The sequence below is a fragment of the Gymnogyps californianus genome, chromosome 7 (assembly GCF_018139145.2).
Source record: "Gymnogyps californianus isolate 813 chromosome 7, ASM1813914v2, whole genome shotgun sequence".
In the NCBI taxonomy this organism is placed as follows: Eukaryota; Metazoa; Chordata; class Aves; order Accipitriformes; family Cathartidae; genus Gymnogyps; species Gymnogyps californianus.
In genome coordinates, this window is record NC_059477.1 from 43,753,831 (window position 1) to 43,778,177 (window position 24,347).

The 24,347-nt window shown below is 39.8% G+C and overlaps 1 protein-coding gene across 1 annotated transcript in view; it reads left to right on the top strand.

The window, feature by feature from the left end:
- The window catches only part of GPD2 (glycerol-3-phosphate dehydrogenase 2), a 50,655-nt gene that overhangs the window by 16,857 nt on the left and 9,451 nt on the right, over positions 1-24,347 (top strand). The window contains exons 6-10 of the mRNA XM_050899546.1: positions 14,882-15,046; positions 15,823-15,967; positions 20,919-21,112; positions 23,603-23,737; positions 23,984-24,159. Of these exons, the coding sequence (XP_050755503.1) occupies positions 14,882-15,046; positions 15,823-15,967; positions 20,919-21,112; positions 23,603-23,737; positions 23,984-24,159 (815 nt within the window). The remainder of the gene's footprint in view (positions 1-14,881; positions 15,047-15,822; positions 15,968-20,918; positions 21,113-23,602; positions 23,738-23,983; positions 24,160-24,347) is intronic.

The window sequence follows — 24,347 nt, forward strand, 5'->3', positions numbered from 1 at the left end:
TATAGCGTTATGTAAAAGCATTCTAGTGTTCTGATGATTCCCTACAATTTTCCAGCTGTGCATGATTTTGCTCTACACTTCTCAGACTGAACACTTCTTCTGAGGTATCCTAAGTCAAGAAAATGTGATCATTCCGGTGATGTTAAATGGTTTGCTGCAGCACTTCCACTGTGCAAATAACTTCAAACCTATCTAGATGATCTGGCAGCTCGTTGTGGTTCTTGCACTGGGTTGAATGAGGCCTGAATCAATTACTTTTTGTATCACCAGTAAAATCGGTTGCTCTGCAAAGGAAGCATTCATTGTAATTATAATCAAATACTAGAGATTGCTATAAGACATGAATGGTTTCTGTTAAAACCCCTTTAAATAAAGGGTTATAAATTCATGAGAGGAAAATGCCTCCAGCTCGAGTTATTTAATCTATTGTATCAACTAGTTTTAGGTATGTTTGTGTATAACACTTACACAAATTCAGTGTATGAGTGGGAGAAAATAAAGAAGCTTTCTGGAAGTCTTTTGATGTTCATTCAAAATAGAATGATGATTTAATAGAACTCATTGCAGTCACCTAGGAATAGCAGTTTTCATGTTCGAAAGTGTTCGTGTGTATTCACTTTTGGAGAGAGTGTCACTCTTCTTTGTAATGCAAGAATGGATAAGCCTTTGCCTTGTTCTGTGAAATAAGTCTGGTAGTAAGTCCCTAGCATAGCTGTATAGCAACAGGTGCTGCAGTGGATCTGCCAAGCAAAGAATTTAACTCTGTCCGTTCAGACTCTACAGATACAGAAGGCAGTCTCAAACAAAACTGGTGAAGGTTTAGTTGGCTTACTTGACAGAATCTTTGCTTCTCTGGAATATTAGCGCTTGTGTTGATGTACAGGTGTCTTGAGCTTATCCAAACTGCTGTATCTCAATACTTCCTAATGTCATGCAAGTTACATCCCCAAACAGTATTTAAAAAATACTGAACTTGTACAAATTCTAAGTGCTGGAAAGTTCACTGCTTAAGCTGGAGTACCAGGGTATACTGTCATAATTGCTTTCTTGCTGCACTTGGTTATGTTGGCATATCTAGAAGATGGAATATCTTTTCTTTGGAGCAGACTTGTATGCTGTTTCACAATGTGTTTTTTAATTAGATTGGTGTTCCTCCTTCCCCAGTCCTCTTCCACTTCGCTTCCAAGACAGAAAGTTTGGTAAAACTTTCTTGGTAATGGGGCCAGCTAGGTAATATCAAAATGTCAAATGTGTTCAGGATAGGGCAAAAAGCCATAGATTCCTTGCAGGCTTGGAGGAGCTCTCCAAAGAATAAATAGCTTAAATACTGATTTACTTCAGTAGTGGTACCGTTCAAGTTAGTTTTTACCTGAAGATGTAGTTTCTGACCTTTTGGCAGCCAGAATGGTCTTCACACAAAATTGATTATAAAGGCAGTTCTTTTCCCTTTTTAGAACTGCATTTACACTATTCATCAGCTTATCAACAGGGGTTTTTGTACTGGGAAGAAGTAGGAGGGACTCTCGAAACACACTGGACTCAGATAGTATTTATGAGGCTTCTGGCAAAAGCATATGTTGGTAATTGCAAGTTGTCTCATGCAGAGCCCAGCAGAATGAAAAAAATATATATACATATGTGCAGGAATATATATGTGTAGGTTCTTATTTGGGAGTAGGGTGAGATTTAAAGGATGGACTTGATTTTTACTTATCTCTGATGGAGACTGCATCTCTATCTTATTTTTAAGGTCTAGAGGAAATAAGAGGTTATTCAGAAGCAAAATTTGTTATGGGATTATGTGGGGTTTTTTGTATACTGTAACAAGAGCCACTGTAAATGGCGTACATAGAAGTAATTCAGATTTATTTTTTCATTATCATAAGCTATCCCTTAGACTGTTTTAAGGGATCCCAGGAGCATGCAAGAAGAACGAAGTGGTTCTCCTAACTGTAATTACACTTCTCATAAGAGCACTATAACTTGAAATCTATTTATAATCTATTGAAGTTTTTTCTGATTACATAAATAGTGTGGATGTATCATAGCTATTTACTATTCCAACGTTCCAAAGATATGCATTTACAAGATAGCCTTAAAATTAGTCTTCAAGTTTCTTGGACAAATAATTATTTTAAACAGTATTGCAATAAATCTAAATATTCAGCACCAAGATACCATGTGGTCTTTTAGTGGTAAACATCTGTGCAGCAATACAGTGCAGAACTCTGAATGACTGAGAGATGTCTCTGATGGTTTTGTTGCCTTCCCAAGCAATAGGAAACAAACCCACATTCTGCATACTGGGAACAAAGAAGTGTAAAACAGAAAAAAGAAAAAAAGGGAATGTACAAATTACTGAGGAGCAGTTTAATGGAGAAAGAGGATTGTGTAATTTCTCTGTTTATTCAGACAAGTTTCATAAAATCAGGTAGCTGGCAGAGACTCTTAACAATTCTCCTTCAGAGGAACAGCTGCAATGCTAGCAGAACTCTCAGACTAGTTTGGTGAGAGATATCAAAAATAGACTTGAAGTTTTGCTGCCAGTGAAACTACTTGTTCATGCTAGTATATCTGGCCTTGTTTTGCTTTCCTTATAAGACTGCAGCTTAGTTATCCACCTTTTTATGCAGAATTTAAAGAAATGGTGTTTTGCAGTGAAAACATTAAAAACACTCTCAAAGCTCCACCAAACCTCAATTTCCTAGAAGAATAAAGTGGTTCTGAAGGACTAAAGTATCAAATTTGTGAGTTCATAATATACACTTGGGTGCTCTGAGGCTGCACCTAATCCAGAATAAAAACTTTCCGACTACAATGTTAAATCAATTCTTCACATGCCACATTTCAGAACTAAATTTTGTCTGTAGTGACTCCTCTGTAGGTCAGCCTATGGCCCATGGTGTAGATGGGCTCACGTTGTGTTGTAACACCTTAATTATTTCATCGTGGTCTATTAACCTGTGTTCTGTCCACAGTAAATTTGTTTTAAGTCATACTGTTTCAGCAAGCACACTTTAGATCTTGTAAATTATTATACTTGAATTTTCATGGTATGCTTTCATGCTGTAAATCCGGAGGAATGGAGGACAAAAGGGAAAGGGAATTGAACTTAAAGTGAGGAAGGGGATGATAAGATTGAATTAAGCTCCTTTTAGTTCTTCAGAAGGATTACTCATAAAATAGAGCATTAAATAACGGCAAATATATATATATGTGTCTTAAAGTAGGTCATATGTTTATCTTCTCTGTCCATCCCTTCTTTGTCTTCCCTAAATAATGAATAAATAAATTGACCTTTTAAGAATGGAGTGTCTTAACTGATTCTATATGTGCAGTCAAATGTAGTTTTATCTTGTTTTCTTGCTTTTCTCTATTCCTGTCTCTATCATACTTTCTTTGTATCTGTAGTTGTTAATAGCACCTACTAGCAGCATCTCACTGTTTGGCATGTTGATCACCACCACCAAAGGGAAGAATTAAAAACATTCATTATGTAGGTTTCTTTTTTATTTGATAAAACCACCTGTCCAGTTATGACTTATCGGTGGCAATGTTCTTTTGCAGAGGAAAGATCAGGAATGCTCTTTGTTTTGTTTTGTAATTGTTGATCAAACTAGTGGCATGTCAAATAATCCATTATTCATGAATATGTTGTGTTCTGAAATGTTGCTGTGGTCTTCTTAATTACATTTTTTAAATTGTTTATACAGGCAAAAAAAAAAAAAAAAGGTACATTATAAATGTTGGAAGTACCAGCAATAGCAAATCACAGACTTCACCAGAGGCTATTCTTGCTCTGTCTCAGCATCAGGAAACTAAAGCATATGTTGGATGTTAGCCTGGGTGTACACAATGTGTCCTATTTATTCAAGGTTTTCTTTGAAGCCACAACTTACAAGTTTGTTTCTTAGGGGTACATGTCAGACTTCATTTAGCATTTGTTGGTATTAGGATACTCCTGAATAGCAAAAAGGCAACATTTTGGGGGAAGAACGTGGCTGCTATCTGAGCAGTGATCTGTCAGTTCCACTTATGTAGCTCAAGGAAAACTGGAGAAGAGGCACTATGGAGAAGCTGGGCTGAGATCTCAAGATCATAGGCAGAATTATTTTAAAGCACTTTAAATGGAAGAGTTAATCTCCATTTAAATTACATATAGTTCATTATGTTAAGAACTAGGAAAAACATTAAAGCAGAGATCCAACTAGCCAGAATATTTCAATTTAAAGTGTTTAGAAATTCTAAGTGGCACAATTCTTTTTAAGATGCATTATTTTTCTATCTGTAGGTGCTTGCAGACTTTTTTGTTAACATATTTTGCATTGCAAGATGAGCCTTTAGGTGTGTAAGGAAAATCTGTGTTCTGGAATCAGTCTTGAATTTAAGATTTTAGGGCTTTGTTGACCCCGCTCTTTGAATTTACTGCTATTTTGTGAAAGCAGGAATTAACATATATGACTTCCGTGACTGTTTTGCCACATCACGGTATTAGATTGTTTAATGTCTTGTTCTACAAATTTTCAGCGTACTTGCTGCGATGTAAGTAATTGTTCTTTATTTGTTGCATTCTCAGTATTTTTTTATATATTCTCTCCTGAAATATTTTAATATAGAGGTTATTTAAAGGTAGAAAAAGAAGCTTTGGCAGAGGATTTAGCTTTCCTTGTTTACAGCAAACCCCATGAGAAATCCTTCCCAGGCACACATGCACATACACAGGCACACATACACACAAAAATCAATGCAAAAGAGTAGGGCATTCATTAAGCTGTCAAAAATGGAATAAATGCTTTTTTTTTATTTAGGCTCTTGTAGCTATTTTTTCTAGTACTTGAGTGTGTCCTGAATTATGAAATGTTATAGCTTTATAATTCATATTTGACAAATTAATATTTTGAGAATGTTGAGCTGTAATAGGGGTATTACCCTATTACAGATGCAGACAACTGTATAACTTTTTTTCCTTCCCTGGGTATAAAAACTCTTAGACAGTTTGTCACTAAAAAGACTTTCTATAGGTGAAATACACAGCTAACCATATTTCTTCGTATTTCAAAATTGAAGCTGGATGAATGAGAGAAGCCTTGCAGGCACACTAACTGTAGGTATAACCTGGAAAATACTGTGCGTGTTCTCCATATCCTGTTGCTTTCAAATACATTTTGTCCCATGTTCTACATAATAGGGTTGTATGTGAAATCCTGAAGAAAATCGGCAGCCTGCTACGAGAGGGCTTGTAAAGGTAATACTGGCTGCCTCTAGTGGAATGCATGTAAAGTGGAATGCAGGTCTCCGGCTGAACCTATAGAAGCGATAGTATTTTTCCGTGCTGGCATTAGTATAAACACTAGTGGGGATCCGTTACAAACGGTGCTTCCCAATTCTCTGATAAAATCCATTGGGTCTCTGTTTGCTTGTAGTGCTTCTCAGCGCACGGTGGCTCGAGTCACGCCGTGCTTTATCCGTCAGAGCTCTTTTATCGTTTTCAGAAGGGATAAAATCAATAGCCTAAAATGGCTTGCATCTTTAACCCAGTTTTGCCTCTGTCCAAGGGGGCAGCCGCACAAGCGTCCCTGCAGGAGCGGCTGTTTGCTCCTAACAAAAGGGACCACGCATCCGCAGCACTCTTCTTCCTTTTGCTGGAGGCGTCCTTCCCAAAAGCATGCAGATGATAACTGCATCTCCTGCTGTACCTGTAACAATTTAATTGTGTAAGTCAGCCCAGTCAAGCATCCCCAGCTCATGACTGGGAGACATGAAATTCATTGTCATTATTGTCCCTGTCATTTTGGATCATTATATCCTGCTGCAGAATTTTCCTCACTCCAGTGCTTTCTTACCTCCAGGAAGCAGGGATTATGGCTGAGGTTGGGGTGGGGGCAGGACTGTGAACTACATTTACCTCAGGGGAGCCACAGATTAAATTGGCTTTGCTCTCTGACTTGCTGGATTCGTCTGTTTGTACGCTGTGGGTTTAAGGTTGGAAATGATGAATATTCTAGTGAATTCTGTGCCTCTCTCTTTTCTTTTTTTAATGCTCGTATAAGCAAAGGATGGTTTTTGTGTCCCTTAAGAAGTGAACGGGGAATAATTCTTCAGATCATGTTACCTAAAAGATTTAAGATTATTCCTCAGCAAAACGACATTATTTGCACATTGTGCCACAAACATCTGAGCGTTCCCCAGTGTGTCGTGGCTTTTAGGGGAAAGACTCCATCAAAGCATGTAACTCTGCTGTAATTTATATGTGTGCATTTTATGTGAACTTAATAGCTGGTCATTAGTTAATATGTACACTGTTCCATATTGTAGGTATGATTATAAGTATGTTGAAGGAAAACGGATTATGGGATGCCTGTACCTCTTGCTGCTCCTTCCCCTGCTCCGATGGCTGTCCCTGTGTCGGTCAGCATACGGGGCCAGAGCAGCCCCGGTCCCCGGGAAGGGCTGGGGAGGTGCACATTGCTCATCTTCTTTGCCACTCTCCTCCTCTCCCATCGGCAGAGTTCGCCTCACCCAGCACCTCCTGGCCTGTTTCTGTATCCATTCATGCGCTGGGTTTCTCTAGGTTCAGGGGAGAATTATCTGTTAAAATGCTGCTGCTTGACTTCTCGATTGGGTGGGCTGGATCCCTCCATCAGCAGCAGCCCTGCCTGCTCCCCTGCCTGCTCGCTGCCTGGCACCGCTTGGTGCATGAGGTCCCTTCCAGCTGGCACCCGACGGCCCATCCCGGCCGCTTGCAGGGTGCCACGTCCCCGTCCTCGGGAGCAGCGCTGCCTCTCTCCAGCTCTGGCACGGCAGTCCATCCCTCCTCTGACTTCTTGTTCCCCGGCTGGTCCCTCCGGCCCCGGCTGGTCTCCTCTGGGTCGCAAAGCGGAGGTCGGCGTCCCGCCTGCTGAATGCAACATGCAGTAGCTGACAAATCGATCGCTACTTCATTTAGGCTTAAAAAATACCTGCTGCAGTGTGCAATTTTAAGTTTGCCCCAAATTTAAGTTTGCCCCAAATTTAAGCTGTTAGCGTGAGTGTTGGGAGTACTAGTCAGCTCTTACACCATGCCGGGTATGCAATAAGCTGTACTGACATCATCACGTTTCTTTCTGGCGCGGTGGCATGGCCACAGCAGACCTGCCGTGACAGTTGTTCATGGTGACATTTTAGCGCAGTTTCCATAAACTGACAGTGACAATGTTTAGTTTCATTTTAACACTGTGCTTTTACTTACACTGACATTGCAATATGATTGTAGTGACAAGTTGAAGGCTGATACAAAAGAACTGGGAAACAACATAATTATAAAGCAGTAGCACAGAACAGTAATTCCAAATTTTGTCTCTCACTTGATGTGCCTGGATATTGTGGCTTATTTTTGTATTCTGGTATCTTAGTTTCAATACGAGTTTTAGCTTCTGTACTGTAACTTGGCAGCAGACTTGATTAGACAGACATTCTCAGGGTATTCTGACTTTTAATTTTTTTTTTTTTTAAAGCTTTTATGGGCTTCCTGTCTCTTGCTTCTGCTACTCATTTGTTTATAACTCTGTACATAAGTTGGAATGTATCGTACTTTCATTTCCTAATCTTCATTGTGATCTTGTTTGTTTTTATCCGTACATGCAATTTGTTTGGTCACAGGTTCCTCCATTCCTTTAATCTTGTTTTATGAAAATAATCTTGACTTTCTTAAATTCCTGGCGTGGTTTAACCCCAGCCAGCAGCCAAGCACCACGCAGCCGCTCCCTCACTCCCCCCCGCCCCGCTCCCGGTGGGATGGGGAGGAGAATCGGGGGAAAAAGGTAAAACTCGTGGGTTGAGATGAGAACCATTTAATAACTAAAGTAAAATATAATAATAATAATAAAATATAATAATGAAAAGGAATATAACAAAAAAAGAAGAGGGGTGAAAAAAACAAAAAAAAACCCCAACAGTGATGCACAATGCAGTTGCTCACACCTGCTGACCGATGCCCCAGCAGCGATCCGGCCCTCCCAGCCAGTTCCCCCCAGTATATATACTGGGCATGACGTTCCATGGTATGGAATACCCCTTTGGCTAGTTCAGGTCAGCTGCCCCGGCCGTGCTCCCTCCCAGCTTCTTGCACACCTGCTTGCTGGCAGAGCACGGGAGACTGAAAAGTCCTTGGCTTAAGATAAGCGCTACTTAGCAACAACTAAACCATCAGAGTGTTATCAACATCATTCTCACACTAAATCCAAAACACAGCACTGTACCAGCTACTAAGAAGAAAATTAACTCTGTCCCAGCCAAAACCAGGACAGTTCCCTAAGCTTGTCTTGTAAAATAGTGGTTACGTTGCATCTTGGGTGGTCTGTGCAGTGCGCTCTCAAGCTGTGTGTGTTAAGGTTTGATAAATGTAGCTGTTATTGGTAAATGGGCATTAGTTCTTTCAGACCCTTGAGGAGCAGAACCTGAAAGTCGGATGCTGATGGTTACCTCTTCACCTCCATTGCTCACAGGAATAGGGAAGTTTATTTCTTGTGTCTAAGCTGTTGCTAAATGGAGGAAGCAAGAAATTATTTAAAATGACTGCTACTGGATTATTGAAACCTGATGTGTCAAATCTGAGTTTGAATCTGTTAGAATAAATTTAGCTGTGAGAAAGCCAAACTCAAGGCTTTCCTTTCCATTAAAGCTCCTACAGAGTGAGGGCTGAAAATATCTACATCTTAGGGTAGATCTTAAAGAACTAAAATATGTGGTGCGCATGGTTTTTTCCAGTGCACAGTGCATATTTAGATGTGTATCATTCTTCCCACCTGGTTGGGCCGTATTTCAGCAGCACAGATAACGCAGTGGAAAGCAGAATTCAAATTATACGTGATTTGTATGAGAAGTATTAGCGGTCTGGTGTGATATTGCTGTGGTGTTATATGTGGGTGTGACGGAACTGATTTAACTGAGTCAGAATGCTCTTCCCTCTGAAGCGGTCCAAGAACAAATGCGTGCATGCTATGTATCCTAGAAAGGCTGTTAGTTTTCAGCGAATTTTTGACTTAAGTTTCATGTGATTCAGAGAGCAAGAAATAGTTCAGGTCTGAGGGCATTTTTAATGACTTGTGACTCACGAGTCAAATTTGATGTTTACCTCTGAACTTACTCTACTTATGTTTGGGGAAAAGAACTTGCTGAGTTCTTTCTCAGAGAAGTCTGGAACAATTTTGAGTCACTCCAGCTGATTCATAATGCCTGAACTTGGATATAACTGATTTCTGTATGTACAACAGATGTTGAGTTCCTGTTTTAATGCTTGTAATAAAACTGTTCATGCAATTAAGCACTTATTTAAAAATTAGAGGATGCGGGCAGTCCTGGTAACTTAGTTAAGTATAGTGATGTGTAATTATCACTCATCAGCCTTAAATTTGGTAAGGTTTTGGTAAGGTTTGTATATACACAACAAGAAAACTTTCATGCCCATGAAATTATTTGATTTCATGCATTGCTTTCTTTACTATGTGCATGCAATTACCTAGTGCAGGGCTGTTGTAAGACTATAACATATAGGTACAGAAATACACTTCTAAACTAACTTTTAGAGTATCAGTGCTTTTGGGGACAATGGGTGTCATTATTGTGGTGATCCAGTAATATCCCTGTCTTGATGCTGGGGGATAGGTTTTTGGGAATGTTCCAAATCCAAGGGACTACCTCGTGAATTCCAGTTAAGTATTCTAGTTAAGTAAGTGGAGCTCACTGGTAAAGGAGTAACATACAAGCAAGAGATTAATTTGCAAGTATTTAGTTTGCCTTTATCCCCTCGGCTTTTTAAAACAAAAAAACCCCCCTACTTATTTGTATGGTTGCCTTATGTAGGGATATAAAATTGTGACCATACTGTGGGCCTAATTGTCTCATTCAAATATTTCTTTTAATGTATTTTTCCTTTCAAAAGAAGCCTGGTAGGTGGTTCTATGGAAAGATTTGCCCTCTTGAAAAAGTTCATTAAGACTGTCATATAGCTTCTTGCATGGCTAATTTCCAACTCTCTATTAAACTTGACCTCCACAGCAATAACTAGATATGCCTAATCAGAAAAGACTGTAAATTGAGAAGAGGTGAGAAGGCTTTCATGTCTGTTGCAGGGACCAGCCTGTTCTTTAAAGCAAGAAGTTTGCAAAACCACATGTTACAGCTATGCTGTTACAGTATGAACCAAAGTGTATTTGGGGCAACTGCTGCAATGCTTTGCGTGCATTGTTACATGACTAATTGTCATGCAGCAGGTATACTCAATAACAAAGAGTTAGTTCTTAGCATAAAAAGGTTAACATGAACAAAAGTTACCCTCTTGGATTAAAAGAGCTTCTGGCTTCTTAAAAAAAAAAAGGCAGTCACTGGCTACTGTGTGCTGTTTATCTTCAACTGAATAGAGTTGCAGAGAAGAAAGCAGGAATTGGTATAAAAGTAATAGGTCTCAGAGTGTGACACAGGACAGAATATACTAGAACTACCAGAGTGCCTTATTAACACTGTGGTTTTCACACAACTCTACTGAATCAGTCACAAACAAATTTCTACAGTATGTGGGCTTTGTTACCACTACTGGCTGTGGTTCAGCGTTGATAAAAATAAAATTGAATGTACACTATGTGCACTCTGTGGGAGGATTCTTTTAGTGCCAGCGGAAGCATTGTCTGTTCGTCTTTGAAGAAATACAACATTTGCTACTAAGGAATGAAAATAGAATTTTCCTAAATTACACAAAAAAAGAAATTATAAACCAAATGGCATCACTGTTGGTCTTAACATGATGTAGGACACACTTACACAAAATGTCTTCACACACTAAATGTCTTCAGCAGTATGCCTTCTAAGAATAAGGGGTTTTTTTAAGAGGATTCAGTGTTAATTTAATGAAAGCACTTAGACCAGTGTTTTTTTAAAAGCTAGGCTGACTACCCTTAATAACAATTAAAGTATCGCTCCATTGTTACTATATTACAAGCAGATGACAATAGTGAATAATGAGATGGATGATTCTTTCAGTTTTTGTTGCTCCAAATAACTGAAAGGATTTAAACATCCTCTTATTTCGAGAGGTATCGCGGGAGGAGTTGCAAAGAAAACTCAGCATGGTCCGTCAGTTGGCTCTTGGATGCTTCTTCCAAAGACGCTGAGGTGCGGCTGCCTTTCGCACCACCGTTGAGATGCATCCAGCTGACAACTGACATGCAGACAACAAACAAGCGCTCTCAAAACTAGCCCTCGAGCAACAGGACTGAAGCAGCAGTGACCTCTCCAGGGCAGGGTGTTTGTGAACATCTGTTGTTGGTGAATGTCATAATTATAATTTCACTGTATTGCCTACAGGTTAGTTATGAGATCTTCAGGAGCCTACTCATTTATGGAAAAGGATGCCAAATTAATTGGGCTTAGCCATTCTGCTGTTATAAAATAACTTTTTGGCTTACAACATTTGGAAGAAAAACCCATGGTATCATAGAGGTGTTACCTCCGGTAGCAAGGGGGAGTAATCGTTTTCTTTGTTTTGCTTTGGAGCACCAGTGGCTGCTGTGAAGGACAATGGATGCAGAGCTATCTTAAGTAGGTAATTCAGGACCTCCCATAGAAGCTTTTTGTTACCTTGCCATTTATCACACAACTATGCCTTGGGTTTCCTGGGCATCTTCTGAACATGGTAATAGTGCTCGTGTCAAGAAAGCTTTACACGTCTGTTCTGGAGGAGGTTAAGCTTGGAGGTGCTTTTATCTTGGGTTTGGAGGATCTCTGAATCTTACCTGGGGAGAATGGCATTTAACTGAAAAGTCGAAAAGGTTGAGATGCAGAACCTTTCCTTTGCTTCATCCTTCCATTTCTCTCTAGAGTGGTAAGAATCATCTAAGTACCAGGACACATACCAATCTCTTTGAAATAAACATTCCTGATTCCAAACTAGCACACACGTAAAGAGCTAGTTTTATTTTAATCAGCAGAAAATATGCTTTGTCAACTGTGAATGGTGCTGTAGTAAGAACCGATCTGGCTACGGTACCTTTGTAATGGGGGGTGTGCATGGAGGAACAGCAACCACTTCTTGAGACAGCAAGAAAAAAAAGATAATTGTGCAGGATTTTAATGTAATTGTCTGGGGGAAAATGTGCACATGTGAGCTGGAGGATTTAAAAAAAAAAAAAAAAAAAAAAAAGCTGTTCCTGAGTATAAAAACTATTGTACTGTGACCCCATCTCTACCAAACTGTTGCAGTATTATTCTCCACAGATGATAAATTTCTGAGCCGGTAAGTCACTCTTCTTTTCTTTCAAATCTAGACCTCTACAGATCTCTGCTGTTTATACTATGAAATACTCTAGGACTCCACACTGTAGATCACATCAATCTGAAGCCAGTGGGTTTTTCTAGATGTGTAGTTAATCAGGAACTGGTTATTTCCCAGTCCTCTTCCTGCAAATACATTACATAGGCACTCAGAGTTCTTTTTGGACAGCTGAGAATTGAGTAATAGCAAGGGGTTTCTCGCATCAGAATAACAATGAGGGGAAAATGGATGAGAGTTTCAGAGAAAGTGTGAAAATGTTGTCGTGAACACAGTGGTCCAAATCCTGAAATGCACTGAGCATATCCTTAGCTCACTCTGACATTATGAGCATTAGGAGTTTCAACAAAATGCTGAGCAGCTCTTGGATTTGGGGCTTAATAAACAATTGTTACTTAGATGTTTGTTCTTTTTAGAAATTACACCTGTTTCCACATTATTTATTCTGCTGATTGGCTTCTCTGGATTGCTTTTGGTCTGGACAAATAAGTCACAAAACTGGGAAGAGGCAAGCTTGCAAAATTTAAACAGTAAGATTTCCCATAGACCAAAGCTAATATTGGCTAACACTGTAAATAGTGCTGCTTTTGTGTGATGAATCCACACCCTGTGTTAGCCAGAGGAGACCATTTGTATAGGGTGCCACCTTATGCACTGATGGCAAGAACAAATTGATGGAGGATCAAAAAGTAACTAAGGAAACCCTCTTGACCCTGGGGTCCTTCTACAATAAAAGAATAAATCCTGCCGCACGGAAACGGGTACTTCAGGGTTTCATTCCTATGTAGATGGCACTTGTTTGAGGGTAGTGTTTCTGGTTTGTGCTGGGTTTCTTGTCCTGTAAAGCCAAGACTTGTAGGATCCTGTGGGTCAGGCAGTCCCCCAAATCAAGCACCACAACAAAGAGGGATGTCTCCAGAACACTGCACTTCTGCAAGCCTTTCACTTTGGGCTAGAGGAGCATTTCCTGGATTACTTTCAAATATGTGCTATATTCTGCAGAAGCAGCTACTGTAATGCAGCTTGTCGCTGTTCTTTGTCTTTTTTGTCTAGTGCTCCCTCTATATACGAGATGTACGTTCTCTCAACCCTGTGTTAAAATGTTAAGGTTTGAGGTAAACCTCATAAGGTCATTTTATCCATTCCCTGACACTACCGCAGCATAAATGTTGATGCATTTATTTAATGGTTTGCCTGCCACTTCTGACAGATGGTTGTTTAGTCTTATGCATCTTGTGTGATGGAGCATCCCCAACTTTTCTTGACATCTTGCTCAGTTGTTTTGCTGTTCTTTTTTGCAGTTTATTCTGGGCATTGTTTGCTTAGTTGAATTGGAGTTACTGTTTGTTTCTTCATCGGTGCTTTATCATGTTACTGTTTCTGTACGCTTCGCATAACTTTTTTTTTTCTTGTAGTTGAAAACTGATTGCACTGTATCATCTCGGCTGTGTTAGAATGAGAAGTTTGGGGAGGGGAGGTGGCGCCTTCGAGGCCATTGATCCCATCTTTATAATTTTGCCCTTTTAGCTAGGAACAGATTATTTGCGCAGTGGTTTGAGATTGCACAGGCAGAATCAGAAGGACCGAACTTTACATAAACCATTTATACTAAACGTTGGGAATGCTGGCAACATAAATCAACTACAATATCTATTACAAATTTATCACTTTATCAGTATTATCTTTGATAGAAGTGGTCCAAACACGTGGGGAAGTGAACCATACCTCAGGAAGTTTAGCCCTCTCGTAAATTAATTATTCAGGACACACAGAGCCTGGCTCCTTCAATGTATAGTAATTCTTTCTAGCCAGCGTCCAGGACTTTAACTTCAGTGGCAATAATAAATAGGAAAAGTCTCAGGTGAAGCCAGTATTTCAAAGTAATTAATCATCTTCCCCTCATGGTCCCTCCGCCTCTCTCTTGGTTTTCTTTAACGAGGGAATTTCAGTAATAAATCTTTAATGATATATGTTAAGAATCCTTCATTAATTCTTGTCTGCTTATTTCTCTTTTTTTTGATGCTTTTATGTTGTATGTTGGGAAGTTAAAATGCATATACAAGAAAAAAGAGTTACAGAAAGCTGATAATTTGGCACAGTCTCTGAAAGGTTGTTTCTTGGATGTTGAATGTTGTGTGGTACACTTGCTAATAGGAATTGTTGATTAATACTGGTTGGACTGTCAAACAAATACTTAGATACAGTTACAGAATTACAGCACGATTGCACAGGGAAAGGTAAAGAAAAAAGTGATTTGTCTGCTCCTAAATTGGAGGTGAACGAGTACTAATTCTCAGTTTCATAGCGTGCAAAGGCTGTGGCATGTCGTATAGCCTCGGATGCTACAGAGGCCCGTGTGGGGAACACAGCTGGGCATGCTGCTGCCGATACGGCAGTGGGGTGCTCCGGCGCAACAGAGGGGATGTATCTTTAAATAATTCTCGTTAGACACGAGCAGCCATCATGCCTATTCAATGTGACAGGGACAGATGTGACAGATCGGTTCTGACACACTTCCATACCACAAGTCCGTGGCTGGAGGTGACTGGTGTCCTTCCTCCGGTCCCGTCCCCGCTGCAGGACAGCACAACGACGCACGAATGAACCTCTCCATCGCCCTCACTGCTGCCAGGTACGGCGCTGCCACGGCCAATTACGCTGAAGTGCTGCGCTTGCTCAAGACGACAGACCCGGCCGGCGGGAAGGAGCGCGTGTGCGGGGTGCGCTGCAGGGACGTCTTAACAGGTACGTGCCTGCCCCGCGGCGCGGGGACCCGAAGGCAGCCTCCTGCCCACCTTCGCCGACCGACCGACCGACCGACCGAGCGGTGCGGCACCGCGCGCCCTTCGGTCTGCAGCACCCTGCTCGGTGGGTGGAAGCGACGGCTTTCCGCGGCGGGCTTTACCGTGCCGCACTTGAACAGAAAGCCCGGCCCTGTAGGAGAGAGTACTCTCTTCATTAAAGAAACACAGAAATAATGAAACGAGGGAGGAGCAGGGTACGCTGCTGTTGTAAATATCAATGGACCGACAAAGGAGCCATCTTCCCAGAGTGCAGTGGCATACCATTAGTGTCAATCATCTTTAACTTCTGTCAAATTTTTCACTCAAATCCTAGTGTTTTGGCAGGGTAGGCTAAGCTTTACATCCAAACCCTTCTGTCAAGCAAAGATGATATTGTAAAATGCTACGTGCTGTACAGTAATAATCCCATTTACCACATCTATGGGTTGAGACTGAAATCTCTCTTGTTTGAGAGGCAGATTTCAGCTCAACTTCTTCTACCCAGTCTACCTTCTTCTGCCTTTACAGATAAGATGGAATTTCACTGTAAAGCATTTTCTTTCAAATCTGATGTTACGTGAAAACTTTGTTAGTTTTTAAAAACCATTCCAGCTGTTCTGTTCAGACAAGCACGATATACTTTACAGTAGGTTAAGTTCATAGATAGATTAATAATAGAGAGTGTCAGTGAGCAGGAAAACAAATGGTGTATGTGATTGATACTGTTTTCTTTCACAGGGCAGGAATTTGATGTCAAAGCCAAATGTGTTATCAATGCTACGGGACCTTTCACAGACTCTGTGCGCAAAATGGATGATCAGGAAGTACCAAACATCTGTCAGCCAAGTGCAGGCGTGCATATTGTGATGCCTGGTTATTACAGGTAACGGTATTCAAAGCCTAAACCATTTGTAACAATCTCTGCCGGTGTCTGTAATAAATAAGCTCGCAGAGACGCACTTGCGGGTTTTACAATAGTTTTGAATGCACAATTTGATTTTTATTTTGGTGTGTTTTTTTTTTTTAAAGAGGATTCTGGCACTGTGCCGATTGGAAGAACAATTTCATATATTCAGAACAGACTGAAGTCTTGTAGTTCTTAGTTAAAACTCACCAAGGCAGAACTGCTGAAGCAGAAGGGCGTTTAGGCAGAGCATCTACAACAGGCTTGTGAAAGGCGCCTTTTTTAATAATGAGTTTGAGTTGAGTGTACTGACTGCTTGTTCACCCCCCTTAAGAAAACAAGAAGCATATAAAACCTTCCAGAGAGGTTGCCACCTTCATACAAAAAATCGTGTCCCATTAAATATGAAACTCTGTATGCAATGACACTCTGCCACTGTACTCCGCCACGTTACGACTCCACTCATGGTATATACGAATGCAGCATGTAGGCGATATAGTAAGTAGTTCAAAATAACACGATTAAATTCTGACGCTGCTGTGGACACAAGCCCACCCACCCGTGCTTGTTTTGGTGGAAGGGACCTGCCTCCCTCTGCTGACCTTGTTACAGAAGAGGTGCCTGTGGCACTCTGCGAGCGCGCTCTCTGCAGACTCCTGCTTCTTTCCTTATTTGCTGCTGCAAAACCAAATCCCCTTCTACCAAGTAAGCCTTGTCAGTTGAAACTCAAATATTGCCTTTTGGTTTCTGAAGTCATTAGCATCCTAATGGAAATTCACATTTATAGACTTATCCCAATTCTGTTGATACAGTGCACTTACAATAATGCCTTCCATATCATCATTGCACTCCTCTGTGAATATAAATTTAGACTTCCAGTGCACAACATGTTGTTTTTGCCGGAGCTGTCCCAATAGGACATGACCATAGACTGTAAAATTGAGGCATTTTTGGCCTAGTGTAAAATCACTCTTGCATTCTGTTCTTTTTTTTTTTTTGGTGTCTTTCCACATGAAAAATGGGAAAATGACCTGATAGCTGCTTTAAAGTGCTAGCAATGTGGAGAAATGGGCTGTAATCCTAGTTTCCTCATATAATATGAGAAGGCCGTGTGTGATTGACTATGGCCCTAACGCAAAAAAATGTAAAGTTTTAAAACTTGGACTCACTTTGTAAATTCAAAGTAGAAGATGGCTTGATATGTGTTAAGGCTCTAATTTATTTATTCTGTAATAACCTAATAATTTTAATTGGAAATGTAGAGAATTCTTGTTCTCCTTGTTCCCCTGTGTATGTCAGCATGTGGGCATTACTTTTCTTGTAAAATAGTATCTACCCACATGCTGCCTCCACAGCACAGCTGATTAGATAAAACTGTACTGAATTTCCTTGAAGTGGGATAGCTTAAACCAAGGAACTGTCTGCTAAATAGAAAATGGTCGTGGTATTTAATGTTAGTCGTATCAGGACTTCTCCTGGTGCCAAGGAACACTCCTCAAGAAACGAAGATTATCATTTCACTGTGTCCGCTTGCCTTGTGGTAAATGTTCTATAGAATTTTGGCCCATACTCACACAAATGAAAATTTTTTAACAGGTAGAGGTTTTTAGATATAAACATAGTTAAGATTTTGTAAAACTAATGTTAACCTAATGCATTCATTTCCCATGGGTTTCTTACTCATTTATGTTCTTCATTAATAGTCCCAGTATTCCTCCTCTCATTAATTCTATTTTTAGTATGCACATATCTATTCTAGTAGCTGCAGTAAGTCTCTTTCACTCCCTATTGTTTAAATATATTATCTGCTAAAATGAGAGAGGGTTTTGGCTACCTTTGTTCAGATAGGCTTCCTGCCTGAAATGTGTCTATGAATGCAACACTTTTTTTCCCCTCCCTTCTGACACATTTCAGATGTTTTCCATCTTTCTTGAATTTTCCTATCTGCTCTGCATTCCGGATTCCAGGTAAACTTGTCTGTTAAACCTTACTTCTACTCCATGGAAAGTCGCCCGTTTGTTCTTTAACTGCATTTGTGGTGCTTTGGTCAAATGCTTCTTCAAGTAGAGATCTCCCATGTATCTGTTCTGCTCTGTAAAATGCCATATTTAACGTCCAGGAATGAACCATTTACTGACTTCAAGCTCAAGAGTTCTGACCCGTCCTTCAGTTAAATCATCTTGTCTAGTGCAGTAGTCTGTAGCTTCTTACATTCTATGTGTACTTTAGTCATCTGTTTTCAAGATTCTTTCCTGGTTTGTCATACATTCGACATACATTGTTGAATTTAACTGCACTGCTTTTTGGAAAAAGAAGCTTTTTAAAAAGTAGACATGCTCCAAACACATTCAGTTGTTTTAAGTCAACTCTTAAATATCGTGCTATTGCTTTACCATTAGGCCGGGTAGCTTGATGTTTGTTTTGCTGACAAAGAGTCACTTCAGATCCATCTGTATTATACTCCAAGACCATTTGCCACTATATTTCTATGTAAAGACATTGCTTTATACTTCATATTAGAGTTGACAATCCTGAACTTACTCATTTTAGTAGTCTTTAAAGATTACTAGAGAAATCTTACAATGGCTGATACTGCTATAGCTCCTGCCACATTCTCGCATCCACTATGTAATCGTAAGAATGCGTGTCTTATAAAAACATGTTGTTTCAGAAGTATTCCTGCTGTGCAGCAGCATGACTCCAGAGGCGTTCCAGAACAGCCAATATTTGGGTGTTAGGATGCTTCTTTTTGATGGGAAGCACCTTATTTTACATTTGTTTTGGTGGCTCTTCAGTTATTTATATAAGATGGAACAAACATAGCAATAGGAGATTGAGGGAGAGCTTCCCAGGATAGCTGGTAGTCATTAATTCAGTAAATTAATTGGCGTATGGAAAACTGTTTCATCCTTTCTCATCATTTGCTGTGTAATCTAATTGAAAACACTTCAGTCCATAGGTGTTGTGGTGAAACTTAGTTTTAAGTCTTTACTTGTTTCTCTTCCTTATTTTTAACGGCTTTTACGAAATCACATTAAAAAAAAAAATCATACTTTTGAGAAAATGTCTAAAGTTTTCTGAATATTCTGATACTGTATATTAAATCTCTAGTTTCCTCTGTCTCTAAATCAATAGCTTTTTCATTTTAAAAAGTAATCATTTGTCTGACGTGATTTACCTTTCACAAATCTGTGTTGACTTCCCCTATTAAATTGTACTTCTCCAACTGTATGCTTAAGCTGTCTATAAATATCATCTAAAAAAATGTTCTAATATACATGCTATATATGAAATTTTCAGCTTCTCTTCTAGCCTTTCCAGATATTGAAAACTTACCTTCAGTAATCAGTTTAGACTTCCTAAAAATGAAATATTCAGTGATTCAGCTTGCGGCTCTCTTGAATAGGTAATTCATATCCAAGCAGGTCTTTGTCTACCTTCAGCTTATTCTATTAGTAGTTATTTGGGTCCATTGAATTATTCCCCTCTGATGATCCTTATTACCACCTGAATATATACCTCCTGTCCTCCTTCCGTATACTTCCTATATCCTGCTTCCATTATCAGGAATAAGTGCAAAACCTGAAGGTTGCTAAACTGGCTGCAGATGTTTTTACAAGGACTTCCAGCACCTGAAATGAAAGTCAGCATCTTTCCTTTAAGTAAAAATGAACAAAAAAAGGGGCAGCTAATGTTTTCCTATATAAAAGCTGTTTACTTTGAAGTTTTTATAGAAGCCTTTTGTTTTCTGAAATATAAGCAGAGCTATTTAATAAGTCATGAGGTTAACTGGTTTTGTACCTGTGGATTTTTTTTTTTTTACGTTATACCAGAAAACATTGATACATAAATTAAAATTTCCTGTACAAAGAACTACTGTTTTTCTTCATTTTACTGAATCATTCTGTTTGTAGCACTGGCATAAATCACTGAAAAATCTCTGAATAGTAGCATCCAGTTAGTGTCTCTTTTGCCTTTTTTCCCCTCAAAACACGGTTCCCCATTCAGGAATGCAAGAGCTGGGAGCATTCGGAGTGTACTTCTTGGTCCAAATCCCTTGGGAGTCTGTGGGTGTTCGTTCCTGTTGAAGTGGCAGGTGGTTAACAAACTCAGGCTGGGGTATCGCTGGAAGGTTGCTGTTTAAATGTACTCATAACGCTTATGATTTCAGTGTTGCTGTTCTCTTGTTTTCTGTACTTTTTCTCTCTGTTGCTAACCCTCGCCCCCCCTCCCGCCTCACCTTTATTGCGAATGCAGGTTGTAGAAGTCATTGGGGTTTTGTATGTCTTTACTTTTGTCCTCTGTTCAGGGTGCAGATAATTGATAACTTGGGTTAATAGTATTTCATCTTTAATTTTTCTTGTTATATACTTAGACGCATCAAAACAGAGCTAGGGTTCTGTTCTTATTTCTTCCATTTTAATGTGCATTCTGTTTCAGCCTTCCCTTTCCTTTGTGGCATAATATAAATGATTGTCCATTTTTTGATTAAAAGCAGTTGCTCATTCCATAACGAGTTTCAGGCAATTGCTGTTTTAAAATTTCCAAATGTTTGTATTTGAAATTCCAATGAGCAAGGTTTTCCAGAGTGAATGAAGATGTGAGATGCCAAAGGCCTGATTGCTCGTTTTAAGGTTGTGGTCTGCTAACTTGCTTAGGAAATCAAATTCTGGTAATATCTGAGCATCGCATTCAAGGGCCTTATTTCTCAAAACTTCTGGGACTACCATTTAAAGCCAGGTCATGGCCACATGTGAAATCTCTGATTTTTTTTATTTTTTTTTTATTTTTTTATTTTTTTTTTTTTTAAATCATTTGACCTAAGAACAAAGGTAATGTTCTAATACTTTATCTGGGGTACAAGGTGTGCAAGAACAGAATCCCTGGTGATGCCTGACCTATTTTGAACCATGTCCCTTCTTTATTTCAGCCCTGATAATATGGGTCTGCTTGACCCAGCCACCAGCGATGGTAGAGTGATTTTCTTCCTGCCGTGGGAGAAGATGACTATAGCAGGGACCACAGACAGCCCAACTGATGTTACTTCCCATCCGATACCAACAGAAGAAGATATAAACTTCATTTTGAATGAAGTGCGCAACTACCTTAGTGTTGATGTTGAAGGTAAACCTTTGTCAGCTCTGGTTTTTCCCTGGGAGGGCACTGATGAGTCTGTGGTGTTTCAGTTTGAGTAATGCTGTCTGTCTAAAGTTTTTTCTGTGACTGATAACTATGGTTCTTGTGCAACTGGGTGTTTCTAAAACTAGTGGGACATAAGTGCCATCATGATCTATGTTTCAGAGCTATAAAATGATGCTTTTCCAAATATACCTGCACTACTTGGACTATTTAAATGGAAATCAGTTGATATCTGCGTGTTCAGATTTCACATACCTTTCATCTAACCGGCGCCAGCTGTCCAGCTGCACAGCCGAGTCGTTCGGGTCTCTTTGGGTGGCAGATGCCAGGTTTTGCAGGACTGGGACAGTTCGGTCATACATCAACAGAAGCACATCAAATAATTCACCTGTTTTTCTTGAAGGAAAAGTTGTTCTGACTTTTCCCGTGTCTTTGTTTTTATTTCCATTTTTCTAGGCACTTTATTCTTAGAATTTACTTTTCTTGATATGGTAAATATCTAACAGTGTCAGTTTTCAGTGGGAGAGGAAAGTATAATGGGCAAGAAGGAGAATTTATAAAAATTACTTGGTGACAGTTGTTCCCTTCAGTAGCTGAGCTGATAACACATTGTTGTAAGATGCTGGCCTGCTTTGACTCAGTGCTGGTTTAGAGCAGAGAGGCTTCTTTCCTTCATAGTGAGGTTTTTTTTTTTTTTAAATTATTCTGTGAAAGCGTTTGTAGTTCTGTATTTCTGTTGTAGTAGCAGCATTAAAATAAATCTGAAAAGCACTCGGTCAGGAACATTACAACATCCTTAGATTTAGGAAAACTTGCTGTCTGGAGCAATGGAAATGCTAGATTACTTGTTTCCTGAAGTGGATGATGGATGGCTCTGTATTGTATAAAGTTCAGAAAAAGTCTTCAGGAAATGTACCTTTAAGTTTCTTGAGCAGAAGTTGATATAAGTAAGTGCGGTAGGCCAGAGAGGTAGCTGGTAGAGTTAAGAATGTGAATAAGACAGAGATTTTGCAAGGTATTTTGCAGAAGTACATTATGAAGTGTTTAATTCTTTTGAATGAAACCTACCTAGGTGCACGCTGTTTTTCACATATGCAATTAGCAGTGTTTATAGATTGCTTGTTATTGAATTAACAACTGTGCTGGCCATATCAACTCACTGCAGACCTGCCTTTTTGCTGCCAGAGACAGTGCCAGGGTTATCAACTTACACAGGCTTGGATGTGTTCCAACTGTTTAATTATAGTGTCACGCATGCTGCTTTTTCTAGTTTCATTAGTTTATAAACGTAATATGGTATCTTATTTCTGTGATTAACACTTCATTTTGGCAGGTTAAACATGCTGGCAGAGCACCATTGATTTCTGAAATCTATTTTGTGTTCTTTGGGGGATATTTTTACACCCTTTTACTGATTTTCAATTATCATGTATTTGAAAGTTGTATAAAAAAAAAAAATGTTCCAAAGACTTCAGTATGAAGCAAACCGGTCAATTTTTCTATTGCAAATTTAATAAGCAGCAAAATTAATTTCATTAAATTCTTTATTGGTCCCACGTTTTATATATTAAAAAAGTGACTTTCGGAGGCTGGGGTATTTTCCTACAACTGTTAAGGACTTTTGTGACTACTTGATGCCTTCAGATTTTCTTCCTCCAAGTTTACTGAGACTGGAAGAGGCAGTTGTGTAAGAGATGTGGACTTCTGTTGGGTGGTTTTTGACAAGTCAGCCGGGCCCTTTCGGGTTGCTGTGCAGTAACAAATGCTGGCCTGGGGTACAAGCTTGGGGGATGTGCTACAACTGACCACAACCTTGCCAATAAATTTTCTACTTGTGCATATGTGTAACTGCACTTCCGATAAAGGCTGTGGAGAAAGATCACTTGTCAAGAGGAAAACTTGGAAGAATAAACTACAAGCTAGAGAAAAAGCTTTGAAGTCCTACAAGCAAATGTTACACTCACGTGGAACAAACTTTATTTTGGTTTCTAAAATGTAATGTAAGGACTGTTCTGTCAGCACAAGCAAACAAGTAGAAGACTTGGTGCTGGGGGGTGTGTGTTTTGGTTTTGGTAGGGTTTGCGTTTGGAGTTTGGGGTTTTTTTGAGCTGACTGGTGAGTTTGACAGTTGAATCTCTCTTGGTTGATCAGTTCCCAGGATATCTCTATTCTGTTGGATTTTTAACCAGTGTGAAAAATGGACCTCTTTGTCTCTGACTTGGTTTTGGGCTAGAGAATACTATTGATACTGATCAGGGCAGGGCTGTTTTTAATTCTGTAGCCCAGCGTATTCCATTACTTTGGAGAATCTTCTCCAGCTTTTTGAGTTGCTTAACTAACAAGCGTGGTATGGTGCAGTCCTTGTTTCACAGCGAGTATCTGCTCGGAGGCGATGCCACAAAGACCACGGGAGGGCTATGAGATAAATACCCATCAGTTCCTGGCTGACTTTGGCTGATCTTTGGTTCCGGACAGTGAGAAGAGGAGACGTGTTGGCAGCGTGGAGTGGCATTCGTCCTCTGGTCACAGACCCCAACTCCAAAGACACGCAGTCGATATCCCGGAATCATGTCGTTACCATTAGCGATAGTGGCCTTGTCACGATAGCAGGTACTGGAAGTTCTCTTAAAGTATAGCTTTGTTGGGCTTCCCCAGTGCATTTTATTCAAAACTTTTCTTCTTACAGGATAATCCTTCATATTCCTGTAACTAGATAATGATCTGTCAGTGGTAGCATGACTGGCTTGTTGGAGCAAGTCTAGTAAGAATAATGTGATATATAAAATATATATGGTACATACCAACTTCATATTCCGCTTGCTTTCCCCAAATAAAGTAGTAAATATGTGGTTACAGGTGGGAAGTGGACAACCTACCGTGCCATGGCGCAGGACACCATTGATGCAGCTATTCAGGCGCATGATCTGAAGGCAGGTTCCAGTAAGACCATTGGACTGCAGCTACAAGGGGCTGAGGACTGGAGTCCCACTCTCTACATTAGGTTGGTCCAAGACTATGGACTTGAAAGTGAGGTGAGTCATCGTTTCTGTTGATGCTCTGATGTTTCTGTGTTGGAGGGGTTTGTTTTCCCACTAAATCTAATGCCAGCATAGCTTGTACAAAGGTCTGTTGAGCCTGATAAGAGCTTATTATCTGGCCAGGGCAAAGATAACAACTAAAATAAATTCTAGTAATTGTTCTTCTTTTCTTCCCTTTTCCC